The following is a 27,138-nucleotide window of genomic DNA, read 5'->3' as shown; positions in this document are numbered from 1 at the left end:
GGGTTTATTTATAAAGACATAAGTGCTATCCAATGGGCACACATCAACCAACCAATCACATGTCAGTGATGAACTCTGATGTCATTTTTTTTCATCCAATGACTGAGAATCCACGTGGGTCTGCTGAAGCGCATTTGCATATGCTAAGCTATGCTATGCTATGCTAAGTAGAGTTGTTAACACCTCTCGCTCCCCCGCACCGCCACTCCCCCCCTCCAAGGATTCCACAATCGACAGATTTCGACTCCCGTGAGTGAAAATGTAGACTGTCGATATCTGTCGCTGACTAGCTGCGTTTGCGTCAGAATACAGGGTCAAAAATCCCACTTTTCGTCCTGTAAATGGAAACAGCATTGCATTCTCTTTAATTTTTTATGTTCTCTATCATGTACTGGAGACTGGAATTAGTGGCGCCATTTCAACCAGAGGTTTTGAATGCACTTCTGAACCAGATGGGCTCCAAAGCTTCATGTCCATAACTCTTCAACACGCTGTCAGCTCCTGGTCAGCAAGACGCATTTAGTTCAGTGTCCATGAGATGATATTCAGAAAGGATTTTTTTTTTTATTGATTGAGTTTAGTTGCCTCTGCAATGCACTCTTTGCGTAAAAACTTTAACGTCTGCCCATGTGCACCAGTCAAGGGTGTGAATTATAACCTGTCAAAATGAAGGGCAGGTTTCAAATATGAAAAATATTCTGTTAACGTGACCCCTGGTCATAATACATAACATTCTGCTCACCTTTGTCACATGTAACATTGCTTTAATACAGCAGAACTGAATTTTTGTCTGTTTTTGATGAGGAGCATTGTCTGTGTTTTTGCAGGTCTAACGACTGAGGGAGTTTACCGTGTCTGTGGAAACAAGACAGACCAAGATAACCTTCAGAAACAGTTTGATCAAGGTAAGCTTTGATCTGTCTGGAGATATGCTCACAGCGAAACCTACTTCAGACACATTTAGTAACTAAAAACATTTAATAGACTGAAAGTAATTCTAGTTTCTAGTTTACGCTAGGCCTAAATGAAAAATGTATCACAATATAAGCATTTCAAATCACAGTTCCATCTCCAGCTGTTCTACTAATTTCTCAATTTTTTTATTTTTATTTTAAGCAATTATGAAACATGGTGATAAAACCTGAAATTGCTGCTGTGCAGGTAGCTAACCAAAGAGTGAGTGAGTTAGTTGATGGCACCAACTTTGCTCAGCTGGCTGTGAGAAGTTGAACTTCCTCTGTGCTGCTGTGCGGCTGGGGAACCACACAGAGACAATAGCAGATGATACCTTCATTCTGACTCTCTGTTTGTGATTCGTTAGGAAGTTCTTAATCCAGCAACAGGTAGAAGAGGGGATTCCCAGGTCTGCCAGTTTATGCACTAATCTGTCAGGAAGGATGGTGTTAAATGCTGAGCTGAAATCGATGAGGAGGACGTGTCCCTAGCTATCTCAGTGCTCCAGGTGGGACAGGACAGTGGCAACAGCATGTTCAGTTGGCCTGTTAGCTCTGTAAGCAAACTGGTGTGTGTCGAAGGTGCAAGGAATGAATGAACGAATATGACTCTGAACCAGTCTTTCAATTCATTTCATCACCAATGGGGTCAGAGCCACTGGTTGGTAGTCGTTCAGGCAGGTGATGGGGGATTTTTTTAGGAATGGGAACAATGATGGAGGATTTCAGGCAGGATGGGAGGGGTCCACCTCCCTTGGTAGCCATGTCAGTCCGCCTTGCTTTTGGGACATCTTGATTTATTTAATTATTTAGTTGTAGCATGCTGGGGTTCAAATTATTGTTACAGTATTTTCGTTTATGTTTATGTGATATTTTGTCAGAAGGCAAAGATATAGGAAGTGCGGAAGCCCATCAAATAGAGATAGGAAATGTAGAAAGTTGGACACTCTGAGGTAAAAATAAAAAAGCAACTTTCTGTCCAGGGAGAGCACAGCTGACTCCATGGACGGGTAATGCCCCCGGTGCGTCTCAGTGCCTGCCCATGCCACTGGGCCTGGTGATGGTGTGTTCACTGATTGGATATCAAGCTAATTTAGGTCAGCAGTTGATTTCTTAGTGCATTGCTCGATAATGTCTCACATCTGTAACACTTGATGTATGAGATCAGAGATTATTTATCATAAACAGTTATTGAATACAGAAACCCAAACAGCTGACATATCATGCAACTGAGAGTCCGGTGGATATCTGAGATGATATGTGGAAATGTTTATTATTATATTATTATGTTTATTCAGTGAAAAATGTTAACTATGAAAAAACATAACTCACCTCCAAATCATAGTGCAGCAAATAGAGCGGCTGCTCCCGTAGCCTTTTATCCACCGCCTTTTCTTTTTGTTACGTCTTTTATCGCTTAAAATGACTCCACAAACTATCACTATTGCTTCTACATCGTCATCTGTGTTTGGTTATTCTAAATTCCCGCTATGTTGGGGGTTTTACTGGATTATCCTCTGGAATCGGGATGTTCGTGACTGGAACCGGGTCGTGTTGCTCCTGCCTTGGACACACGAACCGATCGAACCTGTTGGAGTTTTATCAGCTCTGTGGTCACAGAGGTTTGGAGAATCGGCCGACAATTCTTAAATCTTTCCATCTAAACCAGACTTAAGACTCACAAGCTCTACTCCTCTCTTCTCGACCACTGCCCAAAGGCTCTCTGACTCTGGTCGCTATGGTAATGTTTACATATCTCTTCAAAATAAGATACAGATGCGCCACAAAAACAAACATTTTACTTTCATGAAAATTTTAACTCACGATAATGACTAACGGAGCCCTGAGCTTGTTTCTCTGCAACAAGACGGTCAGATCTGGGAGTGATGGGAGACAATGACACCCGAGGTGTTGCTTATATCCACAGCCTGCTTGGTCTCTACGTGGCGAAGCAGCTTGAAGCTTCATTGCCTCATTATCAGCCGGTCGCCGCATGTTACGCAGAGCGGCTTGTAATGTGGGCCTCACCTACCGGTCCGGGATAAATCCATTCTCCTGTCTCTTCTCTGGACCTTTTCCCCTTTGCAAAGAAACTTTCCAGAGACATCTGATCTGTTTCTTACTCATTTTGCTGCTTGTGGGCTCAGTGTTGGCGCGCAAGTAACAGAGAGAATCCGGTTAAAGGATTTTCAAAATAAAAGATCCTCCAGACTCAAATAATACATAAAACGGAAATATTTAATTATTTCTTGCACGGCCCGGTGCCAATTGGTCAACGGACCGGGGGTTGGGGACCACTGCTCTAGGGGACATGGGGAAAAACAGTTTCCAAAATTCCATGATTTGTTGTTGTTGATGAGGAATAAGCACAGTTGCAGAGTTTGTAAAACAAATTAACTAGAAATGTACTTTATCCAGTAATTTGTCATATATTTTACATTAGAAGGGGATTTTCCAGAAAGCCTACACTCTCGTCTTTTCAGGAAGTCTAATCTTCATGCCCTGCTATCAGCCAGATTCCCTTCTCTTATATTAGCAATGAAAAATTATAAATACACACAATGTGTTGGAAAACTGTGTTTTTTGACGTACTTTTTTTGTCAGGCTTGAGTGACAAAAAGGCGTAAATCCCGGGAGATTCGGGGGGTTCCGGACCCCCCCAATCTTGGAAAAGTCTTGAATGCCCCCCAAAGAAGTCATGAAAGAAACCCTTGTATTTATACAATATACTTTATTTTATATTAAAAATATACCCAATCTTGGAAAATTCTAGACTTTTCCAAGATTGGGGGGGTGGGGTGTCGGGACACCTCCTACCCCCCTAATCTTGGAAAAGTCTAGAATTGTTCCCCTCAAAGAAATCATGAAAGATACCCTTGTATTTTAACAATATCAATATAAGAAAGGCAATAGAAACAAAGAATGAAGTAAATCTGCCATTCATCTAAGAAAAAAATAAGAATTAATAGGAGGAGTTAATTCTTATTCTGTAGGAGGAGCAACAGCAGCACTGCTGAACTACACAGGCTCCGTTAGAGCCGCTGATTTGAGGAGCTAACTGTTGTTGTGGCTCTGCAGCACTAACAAAAAACCCTTGGTAAGTAAATACTTAAAGCAAAAGACAGTTAACACTTTTTATTTACTTTCACTGCTTAATAGGAAGAAACACACTGACAAAAAACAGTTTGTTATTTCATTACTTTGGCTGAATCATGATAAACTGCTTTGTTATGCCTTGGAAGTCAAAACAAGCAAAACTGCTACATTGCTTTCATAGACTTAGCTCCTTTTTCTGTCGAAGGGAGACAATATTTCAGTTATATTTAGCTCTCTAACTCTTACTTTAATGAGAGTTTGAAATGGGAGGCAGCGGCTGAGTGTTACCACTAGCCGACAGTTCTGTATGGGAGCCGAGACCAGAGGGGCTGTTGCAGCTGGTAGTAAAACAAGATAAAATATGCCTTTATTTCTTACCATCTTCAACAAAGAGCCTTTAAAACCACAAAATAAAATCTGAATATTTTCTAGAAAACTCTGGTGCTGACCTTTAAGTTTAAGTTATGATACGTCCCAGAAATTCTATATATTTATAGGTTCTCAGCCATCCAGGACATGAAAAACCCCATCAAAAATAAAAGTTTAAAGCAACTTAAGTTATAATTTAAATAACACGTGATTTGTATTGAGAACCACTGCAATAAATCAATATTTATGAGGAATATCATTAAGTGGAGTTACTTATTACAATTTGTTTTTATTTAGAGCCTTAAGTTTTTGTAAAGGTGTAGCAGAGATTAGATGAACCAAACTCATATCTAAGCAACATTTGAATCTTAGTGTGACTTCTATGGGTCTCAACAGGTTTACTGAGAAAAACACTTTGGTTATTCATTGCTACTTACTAGTCATTTTTGATGGTGCAGCTTGAACACACACACACACACACACACACACCCACACACACACACACACGCACACACACACACACACACAAAATATTAACCACATTTTACAATAACTTTGCCGACCCCCCAAATTTGCTCTTAAAAAAATTCCCTGTTTGTGGTATGTTTATGGTCCCCCCCAATAATGAGATGGGATTTACGCCCTTGCATTGAGGATGCTACATTTGAGAAACAGAAACGGTTACAAACACGGCTTGTGGATCAGGAGGGATGTTCAAGGAGGGAGAATGTTTGACTATCAAAACATGTAAATTACGCAGAACTTGTCCTGATTTATGTGTTGCTTCAGAGGTTGAAACTCATCAAGGAAGATCAAAATAGATCTCAAGATGCCATAAACAGATCTCAAAGCAAAGATTAATCCCTGAAAGCCGAGATAAATGTTGAAGAGCCAGGGAATTTAAAATAAAATGTTTAAAAAGATTGACTGGGTATGTTATTTCACATCTCCCTCGGGTTGTATGATATTTCAAATAGATATCCACAGAAACAATAGCGAAATATTTTTAAACACTGTTTTTGTAACATGTTATAGCTTATTTTTTAGTTCATTTACAGAAGACATGGGTACCGCAGATCTATGTAGCAGTGTCATTTCTTCCTTATTGTTGATATTTTTTCTAGTAATTTAACTAAAGATTTTTACTCTTTCCATCAAGTGATCCTAATACTCAACCATAAGAGACAATGTTGAAAAAACAATTGTCTTGTCTTGTCTTGTTTTACATCAGAAATGGGTTTAAAGTCTTCACTCACAAGATGACAGGTAGGATTATCGGACTTTCGGCTGTCGTCATAGTTTAGTGGTTAAAATGGCTCTCTCTGAGCTCAGCGACTGCTGGTACAAATTTATTTAGCACTGTCTTCTGATTCACTTTTTAGACCAATTTATTGTCTAAAAATAATATTCACTTGCTGCCAATGTTTTGGAGGTCATATTTTTTAACAGGCTTTGCCAGACAAACTTTAATTGTAAGAATATCGTCAGATTAACAAGTTGCACAGCTTTGCGTCTGCAGCCCAGAGATGTCTTAAGGTGCAAACAAAATAATGTGGCTTTCATTAAATGAGCGATTAATTAGTTTGCATGTCAGAACTGTTTACATTTATTGATAAATTTGCAGAACTTGTCAGTCAATATAAGACTGAGAAGACGTAAAATAATAATCAGTACTCCAACAATGCTGGGCGATAGTACAAATTCTGACTGTTTAGTACATTTTCTTGAAGTGTGGTATATGCTAGTGACCTTTCAATATATTCTTCAATATTCCTTCATATACAAAAAATTATTATGTTTTGAAGAGCTCTTAGAGAAAGTAGAGACATTTTCATATCCGTTTATTTACGTTTGTCACGTTTTGATCAGGAAATGACACAGTTACCTAATTTTTTACAAACATCTGCGTTGAGGACCCTGTTTGACTGTCACTGGTTAATCCAGGTTTTAATGGGGCTCGTTTTGTTTTTAAGTTTATTTCACTTTGTCAACAGCCTGTAAACTGTTCCCCAGTACGAGAACACATGGACAAATACTGTAGATATGGCTCATAGTCTATCTGATAGTATAATGTAGGAACTTGTTATAATTTTGACTTCTCAATTTGGATATCACAACCAACTAGTGTGTTGAGCAACTCACACTACAGGTACTTGGGAGCTAATTCCTATGTTTTTTTGATCAGTGCTGGTTACGAAAAGCAGAAACTAGCCACTTAGGTTTACATTGCGATGTTCTATCAGATATGCTGTCAGAACAGCATACATGCAGGGAATACGCATGCCTGCGCATGCGCATTAAGAAGTCCAACCTTCAGAGGAGTTGTCAGTTCAGCATACGCAACAAGTTATGAGGAGCAGAGGAAAAAAGCGTCCACCTTCATCGAGAGCAAGAGAGAAAAGCTACTCATTGATCTGGTTATGCTCAAAAGCGGTGTTTTCGAAGAACACTGAATGCTGCTCTGTAGAAACTTGGTTTGAAACATAATTTCCACATGTGACATTAACATGTATGCGTCATATGAGATTTATAGTAAAGTTTTGCAAACGATTTTGTGGCACAAGTAGCATTTTTCAGCAGGCATCGACACAGCCACCTACAATTTAGAGATAGGAATAGTAGAACATCTGCGGTGTGCATGGGTTTCAACCAGTTACCACCAGTTAATCCATAACACCAGAGCGATGACGGAATTTATAGATGTAACCTGGTTATTTTGTTATAATTACACAAAATGTCTTTTTTTTTGTTATTTGTATTGTTCCTTATCTGACTGAAACAACTCTGTCATTGTTTTAACCATGTTACTTTATGATCAGAAGCCCCTCCTTTTCATTTCTTCTTCTGTGGTATTGTCTTTAAATTGTTTGCGCCCCTTAGACCCTCTCCTTTTGTCATGTTGTCCTGCGGAGAGGTGTGTGCTGTTTATTTTTCATCTAAATACATTCAGTTTATTTATAGATCTATTAAGTACATTTTTGTTATGTACTTTTGTTTTGTGTAGGACTTGGAGCGGCACCCTATAACACGGTTGTTTTCTGTTTGTTGTTCTCTTCAGGTATGTTGCATAAAAAAGGTTTATTTTGCTTATTTGAAAGTTGAGTCATGGTCCCCTGCCGCCTTTTGTCATGTTGTCCTGCGGGAGAGGACTTGGAGCAGGCAACCTATAACATGGTTGTTTTCTATATGTTGTTCTCGTCAGAATAAATCGAGAAACCATCCTTTTAAACCATCCTTTTAAAGCCATTTTTCCCTTCCAGATCTAGAACTCATCGGGCTCTAGATCTGTGTCCTGGATTCACCATCGAGATCTATAGTGGCAACATTTATGAGCTTCAGAGTGAAAGAAGAGATTACAAAGAAGGCATAGCAGAAGAAGGGATTCATGTAGGACGGGAAGAAAGTTTTTCTTGATCATGACTATGCCCCAGAGGTGCTGTAGAAACAAAAGGAATAGCGGAAGCGAAAAGAGTTCTGTGGGGGAAGAACATACGGTTCCAGATGAAATTCCCGGCGAGCCTGCGTGATTCTACGAGGGAGATGCTCAGATCTACAACACGGCTGAGGAAGCGACCAAAGATATGGTGGAGTGAAGGCTGCAGGTAGTGGTGACCAGACCAGCGGAGAACAGCTTGAAGAAGATTAGACGCCTAACTTGGAAGAGCATCGAGCCCAAGAAAGGACAGACACCCAGAGATACAGTAAAAGGATAGGATACAGAAAGGACTGCAATGTTTTAAGAGAAGTCAATGTAAGATTTAAGGACCACTGCCTTTTAAAAGAGGTATTTAAGATTTTTTTTTGTTTTTTTGAATGGGTCTATTCAAGCTTGAGGGGAGAGACAAGGGGTTTAGTGAATTATCACTTGGGTCAAGTTAACAGAATTTTTTCCGGAGGGAATTTTTTCACTTGGGTCAGGGAATCCTCCCCTTTTTTGTGAACTTTAGAGCAGTGGAGTAAATATGAACAAAGCTGACTGTAACAGGCCCACTCCCTCTGGCAGGGAGAGGAAACCTTTATGGCTCAAAAAGGGTCAAAATGGAGACCCCACTCTTGGAAGTTCTTTTGTTAGTCACAAGTTCATCAGTGAACTTTCTAAAATTGTTCAGTTGTGTGTTCATTATTACTTTGTTTATCTGTAGTCTAAAGGTCCTCTGAGGTATAAACGAGGTGGAAAATAAGGAGTTACATGGTGTAAATGACAACGCAGAAAAAGGTATTAAAGTTGGCCTCTTTTAATGTGAATGAGATGCTCAACCCAGTTAACAGATCTAAAGTATTAGAAAAATTGAGAAGGGTGGGAGTGGAACTGCTACAGGCAGAGGCTGCGCTAGACTTTTTTGTTCTCTGTCATTTTGACCAGCAGCATTTTAAAAAATCGGTCATGTACTAGTTTTACCTGTCAAATTATAATCGTATTAACATAGGCTATTCAGCCACATTGTTATGTGGTTTAGTTAATAGTCAGCTAAATGCCATCGCACATAAAGCAGGTGAACACAGCTAACTTTATCTTGTCGGTAGTGACGCAAGCCACTGGCTGTGACCCCAATAACTTATAGATTAAATGACTTAAATTACATACAACCTGCTGCAGTCTGAACGCACAGCCTCACAAATACCTCCTAGTCGCATCTGCATAGAACTCTGCGCTAGTTCATTGGTCAGTTGGATTTGTCTGATCCAAACCGATCAATTGAACATTTTTCTTCCTGTGCGGTCCGGATTTGCGCTTTTACGAGGATTTTTTATTTTTTATTTTTGCGTGGTTTCGCTTCCCCGAAACGGACAGATCCAACACATTCTCACTCGCAACTCGTCACATATTGATGCTTGGGCAGGTACCGTCGGCGTCGCATGTTGACGCCGACGGTACCCCCTTTGCGTCAATATGTGACAAGAAGGGTTCTTTCATTGAATGCTGTACCGCTCCCTAAGCGTCCGATACTGGCGACCTGGGAACGAATAAGATGACGAGTGGAAGGAGTGGCAGCTGGAGAGATGCTTCTGGGTCTTTTCTTCTGAAAAGACTGAGAGGATGGGACAACAGGAGGAGAAACGGGAACCAGATCAAGCACTATCACAGTATCTTCCTGGTTCTCTGGTATCATCATTGGATGCTCCTCAGTAAGCATCCCAGGCTGTCCTGACCTTTGGTCTCTGTCTGTTCAAAGATCAGGTTCTCAGCTCTTTACTTCTCTTCATCTGGCTTGTAACAGCAATAAATAACATAGACAGGAGGAAAGAAATGTGCCTGCACTGATGCAAGTTCATTTTTAATTCAAGTAAATGACCTAGCTGCAATCTGTGTATTCAGACAGGGTTCATAAACAAAACTTTAATATCATCACAGCCTAGGGGCACTGATGTTTTTAGCAACCTTCCAATCTTGCAAAGTGGCAACAACAAGCATGACTATAAATACTGTTATGTGACTCTATCATGGCTAATTAAACGTCTTAAGAACAGGTACAGTGTACAGGTACAATTAGCCTCCAAGAGGCTAATTTAGCTAGCTTCCACCGTATATTTTCCGGCAAAAAAAGTGTTACAAACGTGTCTTCAACCATTCGCATCACAGTCCTACTGCCATTAAGTGCTAAAACTGCCATCAATAACTTTATAACGTAACACTTTGGAGTTATTTTTGGTTTTAGAGTACAAAAACATTTTGACAGGTGCAGGTTTTTACTCCCCGGAGTGTAAGTGTCGCATAGGATGACGTCAGGTTATTCTTCTTCTTGGGTTTTTGTGGGATCCATCCTTATTTTTATTATTTCAATAAAAAAATATTAAACGTTTACAGAAGTTTGCATGCAATCACAAAAGAAAATACATCTTAATTTTTTTTTTTTTTTTGGTGTAAATCATTGATATCATACTCAAAAATAGTTGGTAAATTAAAAAAAAAAGGATTTTAAATCAAGTTACAACCACTACAAAAACCCTCTGGTTTTATATTTTACTGAGTTATTTTTAAGTACCGAATTAAAGTCCTTTGACCGATACGTCTGACATGTATTTGTAGTATATATTCTTAATCAGTGTTGAAGTACTCGAGATCGATCTCGGTCTCGAGACCATTTTTTGATGGTCTCGGTCTCGGACTCGACCGCATTTGGTCTCGGTCTCGGGCGCTGAGGACTCGGCATTTTATTTCAAGACCGGTTGAGACCGCAAATGTGATAATATCACTAAACGTAGAGCATACTGTCCAGTTTATTTGTTAACATCTTTGTTTTCAGTGGATGCAAAAACGCACCGATAAAAATCCAACCAATAACGTGACTTGCCAATTACTGTTTATGTTTCTCCCCCCTCCTCCCCACCTTTCACTCGCACGCTGCGCAGTGGTTTCCTCTCAGCGGCAGAAGTTTTGTCTAATAGTCAGTAATAGAATAACGCTGCATAAATCACAAGAAATCCGATGGCCAAAGAAAGTTGAGCTCCATTGACGTAATGTTAGCAAAGCTAGCTGTACAGAGACACATAAGCATTGTGATGAAAAAAAGTTGTCACTCACTGCCTGAATTATTGTGCGGAGAGATGTTGACTGACTTGTTGCACATATGAGACAACGCTGTGTCCAAAAGTCTGCAATGTAGTGATGAGACATTTCGGAGCAGAACGATTCTTCTGCACGGGTCTTTACTTATTAGATAGGACTGGAGTGTCACTGAGAGCCTATCAGAATAGCATACGCTGTCAGGATAGCATACATCAGAGGTTCCCAAACTGTGGGTCACGCCCCCTAGAGGGGCGCACGAGAAGAGAAACAAACAATAAAAAAAAAAAAACATGAACGCTGCATGCGCTGGGTTTTTACTTTAGAATGGCCAAGTCTCTGTTATTCCTCTGTCAATTTGATACAGTAGGGGCTTCCACACTAACCATATCTGTGTCCTCTGTCACTTTTATCAGCAGTTAAAACTGTTTAATCCGTTGTTAACATGTGGTAATCTGTTTTTCCGTGCCGCTTTTAAACGCAACATGAGCGCCAAGGCGCTGGGTTTACACCTGTGCGGCAGTGAAGGAGACCTGCTGCTGCTGGGCGGAGCTGCACAGGTGTGTTAGAATCATGGCAGCAAAACGCAAAGAACTTTTCATAGTTTTCCCCCCAAACTAATACACTGTTTAGTGAAGCTGCTTGATGCAGGTAAAGTTAGCTAAAAGATGACTAGCTATAGAAATAGTTTGGAAACCACTGATGTAAGGGAAATGACGTGAAAGAAGCACAAAGTTTCCAACCTAATAATAAAGAAACATTGATCTAAAAACATTTGTACTTAACGCAAATATTCTATGAAAACATAAAAAACTGCTAAAAAACTGCATTTATATTGTATCTTTGTTTAAAAACATTAATAGGTTCTTGATCAATTTAGCCAGCATTATTAAGGAGTAACGAGATCAAGTTTTCAAGAGAGATGGAAAAAAAGAAAAGAGAATCCCAAAGCCCTGCAGGAAAAACTGTTTGGTTTGATGAAACCAAATATGACCCCCCCCCCCTCCCCCCTCCCCCCCCTCAAAAACACATCGTTCAACCACAGAGCTATTTGTAGTGGGGGGGGGGAGTAGAAAATGTTTGGAAACCACTGGGGAAGCGCAGGACCAAAAGTTTGGGAACTACTGGCATACAAGTATCTACTTCTTGCTTGTTGCTCCTTGCTCAGTGTTCATAGTTGAGCGTCAGGGTTTTGCCTCAATTGCTATGTGTAATGATGCAGACAGTGGTGGTTTCTGACATGAGCAACATGGGTAAACACCCAGGGCGTTATCTTTTTAGGGATGGCACAAGATTTATTAAGTATTTAATATCTATGTGTTCTTATGGGAATATGGATCTTTCAGATCAATTTGAGAAGTAATTTTGACATATTTTACATTTTAATGTGTCATGTAGGGACGCTGGTCTTGGTCTTGACTTGGTCTCGGACCCTAAAAGTCTTGGTTTTGTCTTGGTCTCGGGTTAGGTGGTCTTGAACACAACACTGTTCTTAATATCCTGTTCAAACTAGCACATAAATTGTAAATAAAGGTTTAAAAAAAATAGAATAGACTCGTCATCTTATTCGTTCCCAGGTCGCCAGTATCGGACGCTTAGGGAGCGAAACAGCATTCAATGAAAGAACCCTTCTCTCACATGTTGACGCCGACGGTACCTGCCCAAGCGTCAATATGTGACGAGTTGCGAGTGAGAATGTGTTAACAGATCTTACTCTGCCACGCTCCTCCTGAGTGCAGCTCTTCTTCTGGACTCGGTAGGGTATCGTCTTCCAGCTCCATTTATTAAAACCGCAGGGTGAGTTAAGTTTAATTCTTCGCAGCGGCAGAGCCGCGTCCGCATTAATTGTGCCGCGCACTGCGCGTGTTGTGGTCTAATTAACTTCTGCACCTTTATTTATTTCCTCGAGATAAACTGCCGGCTCCTCTGTTTAGACTATAAATGGATTAATACAACATTGTATTCTCTTTAGTTTTATCTGGTCTGTAATGGAGACTGGAATTAGTGGCGCCATTTCAACCATAGGTTTGAAATGCACTTCTGAACCAGATGCGCTCCAAAGCTTCATGTCCATAACTCTTCAACACGCTGTCAGCTCCTGGTCAGCAAGACGCATTTAGTTCAGTGTCCATGAGATGATATTCAGAAAGGATTTTTTTTATTAATTAATTTTAGTTGCCTCTGTGATTAACTTTTTGCGTAAAGTCTATAATGTCTGCCCATGTGCACCAGTCAAGGGTGTGAATTATAACCTGTCAAATGACCAATGGGCTTCAATAACCAGTCAAATATGGAAATGGATCTGCCCTCCCTCTGGAATAGATTAAATATGTATTAAAGGGCAAACAGGATCTGTTTGAGTTCATCTGGAATCCCTTCATTAAGTATGTCAAAGATCTGAACATCCCGGAAGACGGAGGACATACACTGTTGAATTTAATATCTCAATATAAAGATGATATTTGGAATATGTGATGGGCTGCATTAGAACCAGGATGGTGAGAGGCATTTTGTTGATTCCTGTTTGTATTTTATTTTGGCCTGAACAGTACCACTTCTACTGCTGCCATACTTTGCAGAATGTTCAAGCTATTTGTCTAAACTGCAAAAATTCCTATAAAGATATTTTGGAAAAAAAAAGAGATAAATTTACCATATTTATCACCTCACTATTAGCCGCACCCAGAAAGTTTTTTTTTTTTTTAAAGCCCATAACAAACGTACATATTTTAGCCCCTGGTATCTCCGCCGCTCATGGTTTTCCACAAGGACGCAGCAGAGGGCCTTAATCTCCTATTAATCTATTAAGGACGCAGCCCTGCGTCTCCAATGCCGAACCATGAATTCGTTCACGCCGAGTTTACGTGCAGCAGCTACTAAAAAGCTGCATCATATGAACTGCTTTGTGTTGTTTCCATGATGAGGGGATTTGTGTTTGAAAACATTTTTCCGTCATGCCTCCTGCTAGCATGGCTTGTTCAAAATGAAAATCAGCACTTTCTTCTTTGATTTCCAATGTTGACTTCCAATGATTCACTTCCTGCTAAAGAGCCCCCTGGTGGTTGATGAAAAATCCACAGAAAAGCTGCACCGGACTATAAACCGCATGGTTCAAAGTGTAAGGAAAAAAGTAGCGGCTTCTAGTCCGAAACATACGGTAATTGAGTTGGAACCTCAACTCAATTAGTTAAGTGGCTTATTTCAGCAAATGAATCGAAGGTGGGGAAGAAAATATTTCTAAATTGTACACAGGATTGGAAAATTTGAAGAAAAAGCAATACAACATGCATAAAAGTAAGATGGGAAAAAGAGGCTAACTGTGGACTGTCACAGGAGAGCTGGGAGGAGATATGTGGGTAACAATGGAAAACATATTTTTCCCTTTCGTGGAGAGAGTTTGGCTGGGAGAATATTGTAAGATATTTCATTACACCAGCACAAAGAAAATACCAAGATACAAGATGTTGGCGGCAATGTGGAAAAGACAGAACGGGTCACTTCCATGTGTTTTGGGATTGTACCCAGCTGGTACCCTATTGGCAGGATTTAAAGAATTGTATGGATATGGTGCAGAGGGTGATTATTTCATTTACATTTGACTGTATGTGCACGGGAAGAGGGATGGAAAGATTAACAAGAGCAGCTGATAAATATATGTATTGGATTATGTTAGTAGCAAGCAAAAAAGCCATTACTAAGAAATGGCTGAAGGCAGAAGCTCCTAAAGGGGAAGATTGGGTTGATGTAATGCATAATATTTATATTATGGAAAGGCTGAGTTTTTCTATCTGATTAGAATTTGGAAAATTTAAGAATTATTTTGAAAATTGGCAGGGTTTTATTTCACCATGAAGATCAGACTTTGTTGAATAATACTGTCGGTTTGGGTACCCTTATAGAGCTACAGACTGTAAATAGTTTGCTTACAGTTCATTTTCAGTGAGAAGAGATTTCAAATTGGGATGACCTGGAAGAGAACAACAGACAAGAAAACTGGATTTTGAATTTTTATTTTCTTTTTTCTTTTTAAGTGTATGGGTAGATTGGGTAATATACAGAATAGCAAAGTTGTTTTGTCCAATGCAGGTACAGAATGTACATGCAGCTTCTCTTGGTAGTATAGAATATTTAGAAAAAAAAGTTTAGATGAACACTTGTATGGAAAATAATTTTCAATAAAATTTGCAAATTACAAAAAAAAAACATAGAGGCAGAGGCACTGAGAATCTGTTCAGTCATTATTAGACCAAGGGTAGTTAGACTAATTTAAATCTAAATTGTTACATTTAGCTAAATATATTGTTGAGTGGGACAAGCAGGCTTCCTAACACACAGATAAAGAAAAATAGGCTCAATACTCGTCCTCTTCATCTCTGCACGTGCCTGTGGCCAATCACATGTGAGGATATGGGATCATACTATTATGAAAACAGAGAGGGGGACAGACATGACAGACAGCTGAGTCCATCCTCTCAGTCAATAGACAGAGGGGATGCCATCCAGCATCTGGCTGAAGATTAAAGATATTATGCAACAATATATTATTTATTTTTGTCTATTAAAAGTTTGATTTAAATATACAAAAGTAAGAATGTCTGCTTTTATCAGGTACACCTTGCTAGTACCAGGTTGAACCATATATTGTCTTCAGAACTGCTTTAATCCTTCGTGACATAGATTCATCCTCAGAGAGTCTGGTCCATATTGACATGATAGCACCACGCAGATGCTGCAGATTTGATGGCTGCACATCCATGATGCGAATTTCCCATTCCCTATTGGATTGAGATCTGGTGACTGTGGAGGCCACTCGAGTACAGTGAACTTATTGTTGTGTTCAAGAAACCAGTCTGAGATGATTCGTGCTTTACGACATGGCTTGTTATCCTTCTGGAAGTATCCATCAGAGGATAGGTACACTGCGGTCATAAAGGGATGGACATGGTCAGCAACAATAATCAGGTAACTGTGACATTGACATGATGCTCAATTGGTACTAATGGGACCAAACTGTGCCAGGAAAATATTGCCCACACCATTGCACCGCCACCACCAACCTGAACTGCAGGATGGATCCATGCCTTCATGTTGTTGACGCCAAATTCTGACCCTACCATCTGAATGTCGCAGCAGAAATAGAGACTCATCAGTTCAGGCAACGTTTTTCCAATCTTCTATTGTCCAATTTTGGTGAGCCCTTCCTTTCCCCATTTATTATGATTGCCTTGAATGTCTGGATTACACCTCCTTAAGTCGATAGATACAGTGAAGCCTTTTCTGGACAAGGCACTTCTCCATGTTGTGTTTCAAAGAATAAACCTTCTCTGCTGCTGTGTCATGTTTCCCTGTAGATCACAGCATTGATTTTGGAGAGATGGACCTGGCAGTGAATGCTGTTGCTGGAGCGCTGAAGGCTTTCTTTGCTGACCTGCCTGACCCTCTGATCCCCTACAGCCTGCACCCAGAGCTGGTGGAAGCTGCAAGTAAGAACCACCAGTAATCCATTAACAGACATTTGAAGTAGCCAAAACATAATTAAGGAGTTAGCTAACGGATCGTCAAGAATGTCACTGAATGCACTTGCATGTATTCCCCAAGACAAAAATTGCAAAAACAAAACGCGATAATTCATTTCAAAACATGCAGTACAGTTATATCCTCAAGAAGGCAGCTAAAAGCTAGCACACACTACTAACAGAAGCAGAAGACTCAATGCTACTATCAAATCAATGCCCAATGTAGAAACAGGAGCTTCAAAAATGATCATGGAGATGCTGGTCTTTGTTTCTGTCCGTTTAATAAGTAAAACAAAGAAAAAAAATATCAGCTGAACAGACACTGCAGTGGACCGATCAGAGAAACAAACAACAAATAAAATAACAACAACAACAAAAAAAAAAAAAAACAGGAAAAAAAACTGCTTAGACAACTATTGTTTAAAACAAAACATCTCACATTTCAATTTCATGTTTCAAATAAAACTCTGTTAGTTAAAAAAATGTATTTCAGTAAATTCTAAAGATAATTATCTGATATTCCCAAGTGAGTCTTGTAATCTGTATTAACTAATTATTCATTTATTTCCTGTTGCTGGTTTTAAATCGAAATATTTCACAACAGCCAGGACCTCATGATCAACACAAAATTTGTTTAAAGTAACTTTGTTGTCTTTTTAGCGTCATTTGGAGCTAATTGCTTTGCTGTATTCATTGTTTCCATAGAGAGAGGAAACTGATGCCTCAATCTAACAGACTTTTGGGAATCCCTCTTGATACTGGAAGAGGTTGCTCAATCAGTGGTCAGTATGTGCTCAACAAACAGGCTTTCCTGACTTATGTGTGTAAATTCCCAAGAAAAATAAAATTTAACCAGACATTTTGAAGAGGCTGTGATGCTGGGGGAGGATGTAAGAAATTGTGTGCATTAGAACTGAAAATTTTGAATTTTTTACTTTGCCTTGGCAAAACTGAACTTGGACTACAAAATTGCTGCAAGGAAAAAAAGTGTTGGATTTACAAAACTGAATAGCCATGACCTCGTTTAGCAAATCCACAGCAAATACGGTGACGTCATAGACAAGAAAAACATTAAAGTGAAAAATTAAGAAACTGAAAAATATAACCCAAAATGGGTATAAAGAAATCTACACAGAACTGGGAGAGAATAATTCAATTTTTTGCACTCCTAGACACTCAAAGTACAAAAATGCATATAAAAGGATTCATGATTAGTTGTAACAATAGACTTAATCTGTGTCCGGTCCGGTAACTGCTGTTTATGGTTCGGTCTTCGTCTGATGTCTGTCATGGTTTTACATTCAGTACCGGTATTCTAGCTCCATTAGCATTTAAAAGAGCTCCCAGCACTGCTTCTCCGATGTTTTTTCCAGTGTCTGTGGTTCTGTGTCCAGTCCGGTAACAGTTGCTTAGGGTCTGGTCTTGTTCTGGACGTAAACGAGGCAGCAGTAGTGTTGCTGGTACTACTGCCGCAGAACTCCTTTAGCATACCAAAGACCTTCCAGTGATGTCTGTTTCTTGAGACATTTTTGACTCAAGCCGAGTGTTTTGTCATAGGATAAAAACTGTCCACATGACATTTGTTTTTAGCTTGTGAAGGTAACGCTCACCTGTTCAAGCCTTTGTTAGTTTTGCTTGTACAAATGACTTCTGGAGGAAAATGTTGAGAACACAAATGTAGAACTTGTGTTCGGCTCTCTCCCACTGCGCTCTTCCTTTTTTCATGTGGGAAGTGATCCAGATTCTCCTCACTTTTTTTATTAGAGCCAACAGTGTTGTAGTGTGACATTTCAACTAATCCTGGATCCATTTAAGAGCTAAAAAAGTGGATTGTGCATGCATGATATGTCCGCTTTATTTTTCTAACTAGAAAAATAGTTATAAAAAAAATAAATATCTAAAACTATATACATTAAAATATGCTTTAAAATATGTAGCATTTTTCTGGGACACTTATTTTAGTTTTATTTGTGAGATGCAGATGCATCAAAATATTAATTAAATAAACGCCATAAATATTTCACTCTTTAATGAATAAAAAATATTTGATATTTATACACACACACACACACACACACACACACACACACACACACACACACACACACACACACACACACACACACACAAGCTGTTTGTAAAATGTCAGTTTCCCTGTGTGTGTGTGTGCGTGTGTGTGTGTGTGTGTGCGTGTGTGTGTGCGTGTGTGTGCGTGTGTGTGTTTGTTAGAACTCATGGACTATATTGAGCGGCTAGAGGTGTTGCGAGAGATTGTGAAGAAGTTTCCTCCCATCAACTACCAGATCTTCAAATACATAATCACACATCTGAACAGGTAAGAAAAGCTTCACACAGTGAGAAACACACAAAGAAATCAAGAGATGCAAACAATAACATGCTCTTAAGAAGCAAGCTTAGATTAAAGACTACTAATTAGACTAAGTTTGATTTTTATGCATCTACATTTCATAGAGATCCTCTGTAGGAAACTTTAGCACTAGGTGTGAATCTAAACAAGTCAATTGGTCTATGTCTTGTATCTTAATCACATCATCTGTGATTACATCAGCAGAATCAGCATAAACATCCTCTGAACCTGTCCCAGAGGTGTCCTGGTTGTAACTGAACATCAATGCTTGATTTTTATTAGCAGAAAGCCAGTAAGCTGCTGCTGAAGGTTCAACTTTGGTCTTTTCCTCCCTCTTTGCTGCCCCCTCGTGGCGACATTAGGGAAGTTTTTATCTGCTTCCATTTCCATCCTCAAATATTTTTTACATTCTTTACACTTTCTTTGTGTGTGTGTATATATATATATATATATATATATATATATATATATATATATATATATAGTTTGGACTATATATTAGTCCAAACTAACTGTTTGTTAGTTTGGACTAACGAGGACGGTGACACTGATATCTATATTGAAGATATCGGTGTCACACTCTAATCAGCTTATTAACTTAAAATGCCTGCAAAGGCTTTTAAATTGTCTCTCAGTTTAGTTCTGTAGGCTACACAGTCATGGGGATGACTGCTGACTTGACAGGTAAGGTTGATGCCTTGCAGCAAGGTCTTGGGTTCTTTCTGGAGAGCGTGGGTTCTCTCCAGGTTCTCCATCTTCTTCCCACAGTCCAAAAACATGGCTGTTAGGTTGATTGGTCTCTAAATTCTCCTTAGGTGTGTGTGTGTGTGTGTGTGTGTGTGTGTGCATGGTTGTTTGTTCTGTCTGTCTTTGTGTTGCCCTGCCAAGGTCTGAGAGGTCTACCCTCTTGTGTAAAGTGTCAATGGTCATCTTTCAAACAACTAACTGTGCCATTGTGCAGCCCAAGAAAAAGCAAATAAAAATAATTCAGTTCCTGTATTTTGAATAGGAAAATAAACATTTTATTTTCCTGATCTCGAGTGAGAGTGTATAACCCTTTGAGGTACCTAAATGCGGGCAGGGAACCAATCATGGTGGGCCTGCAGCCCGCAGCCTCAAAGAGTGAACCCACAAAACCTGAGTACAACAGCAGCATCCATTTAGTGCAACCTTGATAATTTCCACCAAAGTGATGCTAAAAATCCATTTTATATTATGTAAAAAGCTCATGCTCTTTCTGCTGCATCAATCAATACAGTGTAAGGCTGATGAAGATTGATTATTTAGTGATTTATAATTGGACAGCAAAACATAATAGATTTTTTACTGAATTTGAACCAGGTTGTTCTAAAACTTTGCAAATCTGTTAATTGATTTTGATTTCTAAATTAGTAGAAGATTATTTCAACAAGCGATTAATATGATTAACGATTGTGGCTGTAAAAGTTTAAAGCTTTGTGTTAATTCACTTGCTAAAAAGAAATTATGTATCTGAAAATAAATTAAAATATATTGTGTGGAAAAGAAATTCTGTAAGCCACACATGTGCAATCTCAATCAGAATTGGTGACATTTGACAGGTAAAAAATCTTTCTGATTCCATAAACAATGAGCTACCAGTGACTTCTCTCACTTCAGGGTGACACAGGAAAACCTCTAGAATCTCCTAGCTCAGTGTTTCTCAACCCTGGTCTTTTCACCGCCCCCCTGTCCTGCATGTTTTAGGTATTTCCCTTCTGCCACCCACCTGAATTGTATGTCTGGGTGATTAACAGGCTTCTGCACTACTTAAAAGGTCATGCAATCATTTGAATCAGCTGTTCTGGAATAGAGGCTCATCTAAAACATGCAGAGCAGGAGGGCGGTGAGGACCAGGGTTGAGAAACTCTGGTCTAGATCCCAGATATGTTTCTTATTAGTCATCATAGACATGAACATTATTCTGCGGACTTCTGCTGTTAGGTTTAGTGCAGTTTGCTTATTATCGGGTCATTTTTACTGAGTTTTGAATTCTTGTTGGACCGTTTCCTGTGTCCCACTGCCACACTCATACATTTGGTGCTAGCAGCAATTATTTGTGTATAAAATCTGATGGCTCGTACATATTTATTCTAACGGTTGTGTTGTGTGGATTTGTTCCCTGGTCAGAGTGAGCCAGCATAGCAAGACCACCCTGATGACAGCCGACAACCTGTCCATCTGCTTCTGGCCCACCCTCATGCGACCTGACTTTGAGAACAGGGACACACTGTCCACCACGAAGCTCAACCAGGCAGTCATCGAGACATTCATCGTGCAGAGCGACTATTTCTTCCATGGGGGTGATGTGGCCGAGAGCTCCAGCAATGAGGGAACACCCCCGCCACATTGCCACAACATGGTGGAGGCTCTTCTGCCCCTGCAGCTGCCCCCCCCTCTGCAGCCCCAGCAGATACAACACACGCTGCCACCTGACCCCCTCATTTAACACACCAATAGGTATTCTGGGGCATCGGGAGTTCAGTATGTGCTTCCAGCTGCAAACGTAGGGAGATGCTGGAGGTCCTGCTTCTGCTTCACATCAGTGGGTGGCTGATTTCAACACATCATAGCTGTACTTTTATTTCTCATATTCTTTCAGCTTTGGGTTCAGAGTGTGCTTGATGGGATGTTGGACCAGGCCAGATCTGGGAGACGGGTTCATTTTGGAAGCTCAGTCTGGATTATGGAATTGCACGTCACATTATGGATTGCATAATTTAGATCAAACTGAATACAGTGAGGAATGAGCTGATCTAGGCACATAATGCTAGTTCTTTATAGGAGTCAAACCTAGTTCCAGAGTTTTTCAACATATTTGGGGCAAAGACTCCATCTCTCTACCCTCATGGAAAAGCACACCAAGTTTTTTTTTGTCCTGTTACAGGCCCAGCCTCCTGATGCCATCTGGGCACCACTAAAGGGAAGGTAAACATTACAACTTATACTCTCATCTGAAAACCTGATGAGAGTATAATGATAATGACATACAAACACCAAGGGGATTCTAGTCTTCCTGCAGATTCTGGCACAGGAAAACAGTTTCTGACTTCGAGTCATTTCGGGACATGTTTGAGTCTCAACCTGTGAAACTAAAACAGGATTCTGAACTTTAAGCCTTGCACCTTTAATGTTTTCAGGAGGTGATGGGTTTTCAATACTAAACAATTCTTTTTCCACTACACAAGCCTAAAGGAACCCTTAAAGGACAGCCCATGCACGACTAGTGTCAATGGTCCATGTTGCAATTCATGTTGTTAGCTTGCTTTATCCTGTCATGTTTTTTTATATTTTGGAAACATCTGATTTATATCCATGTTGTGTGTCTGTGTGAGTGTGTGTTTGCTGTTGTGTAACAATGCTGATGTGTTGGATGATTTATCTGTACAAACTTACACGTGGTCGGCGTTCCGGCCTCTTCCGGGGAGGACGGGTTCTGAAGACTGGTGTCACTCTGTCCAGGAGGACCAGGCTTAACTTCTCGAGCTCAGCTCTTCAGTTTCTTAAAGCGACAGCTCCCCGTGTCTTCTTGGCTTTGTCACCCTGTTTTCTTAATTTCTTTATTTCTCTTTGTCTGAAATTTGCATGTTTTTACCACTTTATGAAAAAAAGACAACTACTCAAAATGAAGTGAAAAACTTTGAGTCCTTGATAGGATCCCCACCACTTTATTTGACTTTTTAAGGGCAATATTTCAACAGAAAAAAATCTCATTTGCATTAGATTTTTTGTTGTTCCTGAAGGAAATCACATCTTTAATATCATCTTTTTTTTAAAAATAGTTTCCCTAAATAGAGGAAAGAAGTATATAAGTCTATATATAAATATATAAGTCTCTGAGCAGCACAAGTTTTTTTAAGTAAACTACCACGGGGTACTGGATCCTAATCTGTCACAAGCTATGATCGTACATGTTTATTATGGTGAATGTTATTTTTTTTTATTTCTGATGATGTGAATGTGAGTATGTGCACATTTGGGGTGAGTAAGGGAGGTGGGGTTGGGATGGGTGGTCATACTAGATCAGTACAACTCAGAAAAAGGAAGGTAGAAAATCTCAATCTTCATCTGTGATACTTAAACAACAACATCTCCTTTCCCAGTTTCCTCGCTTCATCCTGTGAGTAAAATATTTCAGAAATCTACATCCTTGCCTGCCTTTGGCTACAGTATGATAAACATTTATTATAGATTATTTTCTCAATCTTCTGCCCATCTTTATAACAAATGTTTTTGCTGCTTGATATAGATATATTACTCTTTATTTTACAACTCAAAAAATTCTAAAATTGTATTATAAATCTGTTAATTTTTATTTCTTGAACATTTTCTGTAAAGAGTGCAATTTTGTGGTACTTTACCCTAACTCTACATTTCAAAGGGAAGCTTCTAATCCAAAAACAACCACTAATGCTTATGTCTGCAAGGATTCCCAACACTGATATTGCCATGGTTCTGTTTTTCTGTGCACATGATTGCTCAACTGAGGTACAAAATGTCTTTGCAAGTAAGCAGATTAACATTTATTGTTATTAGCCTATTTTCAACCTTACGCATTTTTTTTGTTCCCTAACAAAACATCAAATTCTCCCAAAGTAGTTTCAGAGGTCTGGTTATCAGTCCAGGTGGCTAATGCTGAAAGGTGTTCATCTTTTATCTCATCCAGTGATTGAGGGGGACTATAAAACATGTATTGAATCTGAAATATCTTTCTGTCCTTAGATATTTTTTGATTAGGAAAAATTCATTTATAGCATTTTTTTTTCTTTCACTTTTACCATTTTAAAATGTACAACTCATGTCCTTTAACTAGCTGATTTTGTTTTCCTACAGGATCATGATTCACGAGTCTTAGTTTGGATAATTGGTAGCCTGGTAAAAACCAGCCCCTTCTTCTAGGCTTCGCTTCATCCAGAGGGTCTGGACTCTCGACTATTGAGAAACTATGGCTATTTTGTTGAAGTTGTAAATTTTACCCAGTCGCTAACGTTTGGCCATGACATGTGTGTAGCTTAATGGAATTTGCGTACGCTGTAAACAACACTAAGGGGAGTAGGGCCACGATATCTTTGCCAGCAATAAAATCTATTAAACATTCCTCTTGTTACGACTTTATTTGCTCAATATTTGGAAGCGTGGCCAACACGAACCGAATGACTTTGTTCACTCCCTCCACTGCCACTGCTAAACTACTAACCTGAACACACCATTCATTAGTCTGAATTATAAAGTAGAAGTGCCACATTAAATTGGCACCGATTTTCTTAACTCCTTCTCCTTCATCAAATCTTACTATAATATTCAGAGTTGGATTGTTTTGATTCTTTTGCTCTTTCCTCGATGCCTTCACTATTGGTTTCATTTCCCTTTTTCCTCTTTCTTTCAGCAGCTCGCTGCTTCTTACCACCCTTTCCCACCATCTCCCACTCTTTTTCATCATTTTGACCATTCCTTCCTTCCTCGTCACTACAATCCATATTATAGTCACTTCTTTCTAAATCCAACGTTGCCATGTTCTGATTTAAGTCGCATTCATCATCAAAAGTTCAGTTCCAAACTTTCCGTCTTCGCGCTACCGCAATCATACGTGGCTTCCAAAAATCCTTACCACTCGGTGTCCTCCGACCTCTTTCCGCGAATCCGACAAAATTAGACCTGGCGTCAAAGTGTTGGCTGCTCCCCCGGGGCCGGGACGCCCCCTCAAATGAAACTTGACACAAATGACGGAACATCTTCTTTATCTGAGGTTCTGCTGCGCACCACGCTCAGCAGGCTGCGGTCTTCTCCTGTCTGTCTGCGGTCAGTCTGCAGCTGAAACCCCTCAGCCGCTAGTAAACAGCCAATCAGCATTCAGTAATCAAACGAACCTAACACGAGCGAAATTCCGCCCCCTGCTAGCCAACCTGCTTGCCAACGATGGCGACTTTATCGGTCTAGTTGTCTAAATCTTAAATGTGCACGAAAGGAGCACAATGTTTTGCTAACACTACAGCTACAAAACAGGCCCCAAAGTTTCACAGGTCAGTAAAAGGTTTTAATAAAAAAAAAATATCGAGGGAGCTGGAAGTAGGTCAGTTATGTTCGCTTGACTTCAACAACCTTAGCATGTTGTGCCCTTGTCCCTTGTCGTGGCTGATATTTTGTGAAAATCCGGCAGAAATGCTAAACTAATCGACTCAGAAATACTCTGCAGTCAGTCGAAACGAAAAATCCCATAGAAGCTATTAGCTCTGCTAGGAGTTAATGTGAGACATGAAGTCACGTGGGACTTTCGAGGGGCGTTTCTGGGCGGAGCTTGGTGAGGTCCATATTTGTCTTCAGTGGCCAAAATAAAATGAACATTGACCAACATATTTGATGTGTATTGATGATGGCACTCATCAAAATGTAATGTCTGTTACTGCTTTTCTCAATTATAGATTGTTTTTTTATGACTTTATATTTTTGTGATTTTATGATGTAAATCTCTTTGAACTGCATTGTTGCTGAAATGTGCTACACAAGTAAACTTCATTGTCTGAAATGAAGCCAGTAAGAGGAAAATCTCTGACATCTGGGACTTTGAGATTATCCTCACAATAAAATTCTTCTTAGATAACAATAATTAACCCTCCACCTCCCAATTTCTCACCTTCTGCAAAGTTTCACTATTATTTGTAGTTTGATTAGCAAAGATATTTCAGTCTTTCACAGCAGAAACAGATTTAATGGTGTTGCAGAACTAAAATTCAACATCTAGCCAAATATAAGGGATAAGAGCCAATTATAAATCCAAGAAAAAGTGAACGCCCCAACAGGCACTGCACTCCCAAGACACTAAAACATCAAATGTCTTTATTGTCAAATCTGACATAAAAGAAAACCCAACACAACCACTGACGTTCAACATAAACCAGGATTAGATTGGCTACAAATCATTTTAATAATTAAAACATATGACAATTAAATATGGTTTCATTGATTCTCCTGTTACTAAATATGAGTTTGATGAAAACTTTGTGATAATATTGCATTTACTAATTTTTGGAAGTATGATCCAACTGAGGGGCTGCACAGTGGCGCAGTTGGTAGAGCTGTTGCCTTGCAGCAAGAAGGTTCTGGGTTTGATTCCCGGCCTGGGGTCTTTCTGCATGGAGTCTCCATGTTCTCCCTGTGCATGCGTGGGTTTTTTCCGGGTACTCCGGTTTCCTCCAAAAACATGACTGTCAGGTTAATTGGCCTGTCTAAATTGTCCCTAGATGTGAGAGTGTGTGTGCATGGTTGTGTGTCCTGTGTGTCTCTGTGTTGCCCTGCGACAGACTGGCGACCTGTCCAGGGTGACCCCGCCTCTCGCCCGGAACGTGAGCTGGAGATGGGCACCAGCAACCCTCCTACTGAGGGACAAGGGTGAAAGAAAATGGATGGATGATCCAACTGAGTGACAAGGCTGTTACAGTTTCACCAGCAGGTGTCACTAGTGAGTCTTGAATGAAACATCAAGTAATGAACCTTTTTGCAAAGCAAACGGCTGGAAAGGTTCATTGCTTCACGAGGCTTCATTTGCCCATCACTAGTGTAAAGCATACATTTGGTCCAAACTAATTTTTCCAAGAAAATGAAAGAAGATTAACTATGTGAGTTCCTGAGACAGTTTGAATTATGTAAAAATGTTAAGAATTCAAAGGAAAACTGCAAACTTCTGCAAAGGCTATCGGAATAGGGGCGTTGCGGTGCGCAGTAGTTGGCGCAGCGCGGTGCCCCTTTAGACCGCCGTAGTTCGGAATCCGACTCTTGTCCTCTGGTTCGCTTGTCTCTCTCTCCCGCTCCTTCTCTCTGCAACCTTTCTGTTGGATTGTTGTCATAAAGGCAAATAGTGGCAAAAAACGTCTTTTAAAGAAAAACACTACTAGAGTAATGTGCAACAATGTGGCATGATGTCGGGCTTTTCCTCCATCCAACTGATCAGCGCACCTGACTTGGTGCAACTTTTCAGACTTTAATCCGCTGCTGACGAAGAAGTCTGGGATGATGTTCTGTTTCTTATACGTTTATTCCTGCATAAAAGACTTAAGGTCAATATTTGCTATGAATATAATTCAGCCTGTAAGTTGATGTGAAGTTCGCTCACGTTTCTATGACATCACTGCGAGGAGTCGACTTCTACTCGACTTTTATCATTTTAGAGTCCACCTTAAAATATATGAAGTCTATCAACCCCTAATATGTATAAACATAATGACGCCTCCTTAACATTTTCGCCTGCCCCCTCATGTAACCATGGCTAGAACCGGCCCGTGCTCCCGACTTTTGTGCTCCTCCTGATGGACAAATTGC

General features: G+C 39.8%; 1 protein-coding gene across 5 annotated transcripts in view; it reads left to right on the top strand.

The window, feature by feature from the left end:
- The window catches only part of arhgap5 (Rho GTPase activating protein 5), a 79,631-nt gene extending 55,709 nt beyond the window's left edge, over positions 1–23,922 (top strand). For all 5 annotated transcript variants that reach the window (XM_008398617.3, XM_008398618.3, XM_081603525.1 and 2 more), the window contains 4 exons: positions 828–905; positions 16,275–16,406; positions 18,669–18,774; positions 20,956–23,922. In XM_008398617.3, coding sequence (XP_008396839.1) covers positions 828–905; positions 16,275–16,406; positions 18,669–18,774; positions 20,956–21,274 — 635 coding nt within the window. In that variant the 3' untranslated portion in view covers positions 21,275–23,922. The remainder of the gene's footprint in view (positions 1–827; positions 906–16,274; positions 16,407–18,668; positions 18,775–20,955) is intronic.
- The last annotated feature ends 3,216 nt before the right edge of the window (positions 23,923–27,138 follow it).

This window comes from Poecilia reticulata, chromosome 22, assembly GCF_904066995.2.
Source record: "Poecilia reticulata chromosome 22, P_reticulata-male-v2, whole genome shotgun sequence".
Classification (NCBI taxonomy): Eukaryota; Metazoa; Chordata; class Actinopteri; order Cyprinodontiformes; family Poeciliidae; genus Poecilia; species Poecilia reticulata.
This window is presented reverse-complemented; position numbering and strand designations above follow the sequence as displayed.